Genomic DNA, 4,861 nt, shown 5'->3' on the forward strand with positions numbered 1-4,861 from the left:
AAAAATAAAAATAAAATAATAGTATATGTTAGACTTGAGAGTTGAATAAAACCAAACATCTTCTCAAAGTGTTTGTACTGTACAAGTATACAAATTGGTGAATATATTCGAAGACTATTTCGTTATGGAATGAAGTGGTTACAACTTTCAGTTGAAGCAGGTGAAGCAGTTTCAACTTCTCCATATCACTTGTGATCTCATGTATATCTATTCTAGATGGTCTTACATCTTCATATAAACACAAAACACACACATATATAAGATCATGCTTACTAGCTAAAGTAACTTTAATATATTCTTTGATTAATAGATTGAAAAAGACTTGAGCTTTGTATATATGCAAAGATCATATGTACATATATACACAAACACTACCAAATTAGTCACGATTGAAACAAAAACAGGCATACAAATATGCATAGAGCATTTCAACCAACTTAATAAAAGAGTACATCATATCTTATTAGTTTCATTCTAATCACAATTAAGTACAACTTCAATTCTTCTTGTAAGGTTAGCCCCTTCAAACTATATATTGGCTATGATTTGTTTTCATGATCATCACTTAATTGTCACTTCAAATGTTTTGATCATAATGTGCACCAATTAATAATATCTCAATATTAAGATTTATTAATCAAGATAAATATCATGAAAATTGAAAATGATTATAAATAAAGAAGAGACAAGATACTAAATGTATGATTCAATCTAGTTAGTTTCTCATGAAATCCAAACATGTAATTACCACCCACAATTAACTTGGAGAACAGAAAAATAATCATTTGAAACAGTTATAGAAAGAAAGAAATTAAACCCTCAAAGATTGTTGTTTCAACTTAGCACTCTCTATATATATAGATATAATAAATATATGGAAATAGTACTATTGTTTACCATGGACCTCCACCTAACATTCCACTCCAAAAGCCATTAGTATCACCATTTTGATCTCTATTTTGCCCAACATTATGTTGTCCATCATGTGAACTATCAGTTGTTGCTGTTGTGCTTGTTTTTAGATCTTCAAATGGAAACAAAAGCCTCCCACTTGAATTTTCATGAATGCTACTCCCAAACGTCCCACCACCGCCATTACCTCCCATTCCATCCAAGGAAAAGTTTAGCGACGGAATCTTGAATTCCGGCATGGGGATCATCAATTGTCCTGATGACGATGAGTAAACCGAATTAGGATCAGGAATCGGAATCGGCATGAAGGAATTCATCATACCCCTTGATGTCATTCCTGTTAATAGCTCCAAAGATGAAAGTTGTGCTTGATTAGTAGTTGTAGTTGAAGTAGTAGAATTAGTGGTCATGTTATTGCTCCCATGATCATAATTCGGTACTTGAATAAGCTCCGAAATAGTCTTGAAATCGTTGTTCGATTGGAACCCTAGATTGAGATCTTGACCATGTTCATGATGCATCATTGATCTAGGGTTTTGAGATAGTAGTAGTGATGTTGGTGCATGAGGTACAACTAGATCAGGAAGTTTCTTGGACATAATAGAATTAGATGTTGTTGTAATTGTTGATGCTGATGATGATGAAGATGATCTCTTGTTCTTCCTTGAACCACCACCAACAGGAACATTTCTAAGGGACCCACCTTCAGTCCAATACCTTCTACAAGTCTTGCAAAAGTATCTTGGTTGTGAGAGGCTGTAATTGTTGTAGTAACAAAACTTTGTGTTTGTAGAATTGCATCTTGGACAATTTACAGCTGATTCTTTTTGTGGTCTTGATCTTCTTTCCAAAGATGAAGAATTTGAAGATGGTAATTTTGAGCATGAATTTGGTGTGTTTTGTACTACTATTTCATCCATATGCTTCATAGCTATCTCCTATATACATAAAATAAAATTAAAATCCATAAAGAAAAAGTAAGAAATAAATTTGAAAAAGATAAAGACATAAAGATCCAAAAACTTAAAGATTTGTAGACAAATAGTCAGAACAAGAAGACTGCTTTATACTTTTAAACCATACATAAAAACCTGTCTTCAAGATAACTTATTAACTTGATCTTTTCCCAAAAACTAAACAACCCTTTATTGCATATATAATATAATACATACAATATACTCATAAACTAACACCATACTTTGAAGAAAACTAAAGATCTAAACTTGCAATGATATGATCTACTACGGATGGACCGATAATCGATCGTGATAAAACGGGAAGCATATTAAGCTCTAGTTTTGGTTGATCTAGATCAATACCTTGACTCCATGAGTTTTGATTATGAAATGAAAACAAAATTAATCTAACTTTTTTATTTTGTTATGATTTTGGTAGCTAGCTAGGTAAATATATGATATGATGAAGAAGGTGATCTATCAATCAAATTAAGATCTAAATATGTATGTACCTGTGGCCAGGGAGCCGTATCCATGGCTGAAATTAAGATGCAAAAAGAGAATGAAAATTAAAAAGTAGAAAGAGATGAAGCTTTACTTTCCACTGTTATTGAAAAAGCTTAAAAAGGGATGTTTGAGAGGTTTGTGTGTGGTACGTTCATTTTATGTGCTTTAATATGTGTAGTATACTAGTATGTATGTATGTATCTAGGTACGTTAGTTCCTGGAGAGAGGAGAGTTTTGCCTATAACATATAACATACTATTATTAATCTATCTATCTATTATCTACTTCTACTATTAATTATTAATTAACTAAAGCAATACATATCATAAAATCAGCTTTTTCCTTTAATTAAATTTAAATATATAATAAAATTAGAGAAAGATCATTTACAGTTTAGACATACAGATATGTCCATTATATCTTATGTATTGATTTTTTAATTTTAATTTCTTCTTCTTGAAGATCTAGAAAAGCAATAGAAGTTTTATGGTGGTCCATTGTCCAATTTATTTTTGTGTATATAAATTTAACTTTTATAAACAGGTAAATTAAAAACATATAAAATGCTTTAGGTTTAGGACTATTAACGAGTCAAGCTTTTAAGTTTTAAAAAGCTACTCGAGTGAGTAAACAAATTCGAGTTTCTTTATTTTTGAACACGAGCCAAGCTCAAACAAAATTTAGTTATTTGATTAATTTCACAAGTTTACCTACAAAAAATAATATTCGGCTTGATTCATTCGATAAACACTTAGAGATTTTTTCAAACAAAATTGCTGAACGTGCTTGTCAAAAAACAAGTAAAATTATGATATACATTCATAGTTTAATCGTGCGTTGCAAGTATTCACTGATATACTTTGTATGTTTGTTCCACACTCAACAGCCAATTGAGTATTGAATCATTATATCATTGGCGAGACTGGAAATGAATCAGGATGCTACTGTCCTCGATAGAGTTGGATGGAATGGTGCTAAATGTATTGGCTCATGGGCCTGGTCTAGATCGCCTACAAGAAGAACCAGAAATGAACTTGACGAGCTTAATGTTCTGTTGGTGTCTTTTGTGATTGATCCGGACAAGGCAGACACATGGAAATGGTCGTTATCTAGCAACGGTAAATTCACAACCAAGGCGCTTTCGGATATAATTATGTCACATTTATTTCAACCAGTTTTGACTTCTTTTGAAACAATGCAAAATAATTTGGCCCCAAAAAAAGTAGAGGTATTTGGGTGGAGGGCAAGGCGGAGGAGGTTGCCCGTTTTAATGGAATTAGATAAACGTGGTATTGACCTTCACTCTGTTCGTTGCCCGATTTGTGACGACGATTTAGAGACGGTTGAACATTCCCTTATATTTTGTAAAGATACCTTTGATATTTGGTCAAAAGTCTACAATTGGTGGGGGTTTAATGTTACAACCAACCTTAGCATTAGTTAAGCTTTTTGTGGTAATTTTCCTCAACAAATGTCTACCTTGGGTGCGAAGATTTGGCAAACGGTCAAGTGGGTGTGTGGCTACCTTATATGAAAAAATCGGAACCAAAAGGTGTTTAACAACAAAAGTTGGAACTTGCCGGTTGCTTTAAACGGGATACAAGTTAAAAGCTATGAATGGATCGTGAAACGTTACAAGAATTCGAAGATTGAATGGCATACTTGGCTACACAACCTACAAACTTTGTTGTGTATCTAACCTGGGTGTGGTCTACTTTTGCTAGGTTACAATCTTTGTATGCTAGTATGTTTATTTATATGTAGTCCATGCCAAATTGTATGCACTGTGTAGGGATACACTCCCAATTTTGTACAGCTTGTGGACATAGGTGTGCTCTCATTCATTACAGTTGTGAACTTTTTGATTAATATATATGCTGTCTTTCAAAAAAAAAAGTGTAAAACATTAGAAAACGTGTTTTTGACTTGTGATTGAACCAATGATCCTAGGCAACTACTTTAACATTCCTTTCATTAATATCTTCCTGTCTTACATTCCAGCATAAAACTTTAACCCATTTAAATACAATAAATAATAAAATTAAAAATAACACATAATAGCTAAATTTATAAATTGAAATAAAAAATTACATTAAATAAAAAATTATTACATAAATAAAACTACGATTACATTAAATTAAGAATATGATTAAATAAATTAAACTACGATTAATTAAATAAAACTAAAGCTACGATTAATGATTGAATACCACTCAATCAGTATTATATCTATCATCACTACGATTAGTCTCGTGACCAAATATCCGTAGTACACAACACGACATGTTTCGAGTTTATTATAGTTTTTTCGAGTATTTTTGCCCATTTATCATCATCCTTAATCCACTCGAACAACGCCTCGTCTTCATCCCAATACGCAAACTCAGATGCCTCGCAATCAACGTTTCGTCTTAAGTAGTCGAACAAAGTAAATAAATTAACGCCGCTAACAACAACATCCAACGTATGGACAGATTCACCATAGT

The 4,861-nt window shown here is 32.2% G+C and overlaps 1 protein-coding gene across 1 annotated transcript; it reads right to left on the bottom strand.

The window, feature by feature from the left end:
• Window positions 1–612: 612 nt before the first annotated feature.
• Window positions 613–2,514, bottom strand: LOC139847839 (dof zinc finger protein DOF4.6-like). The gene is made up of 2 exons (XM_071837565.1): window positions 2,381–2,514; window positions 613–1,850 (listed from the first exon to the last, which is right to left on the bottom strand). Exons 1-2 carry the CDS (start codon window positions 2,402–2,404, stop codon window positions 894–896), a joined length of 981 nt encoding a protein of 326 aa, XP_071693666.1. The 5' UTR covers window positions 2,405–2,514; the 3' UTR covers window positions 613–893.
• Window positions 2,515–4,861: the final 2,347 nt, after the last annotated feature.

This window comes from Rutidosis leptorrhynchoides, chromosome 5, assembly GCF_046630445.1.
Source record: "Rutidosis leptorrhynchoides isolate AG116_Rl617_1_P2 chromosome 5, CSIRO_AGI_Rlap_v1, whole genome shotgun sequence".
Lineage (NCBI taxonomy): Eukaryota > Viridiplantae > Streptophyta > Magnoliopsida > Asterales > Asteraceae > Rutidosis > Rutidosis leptorrhynchoides.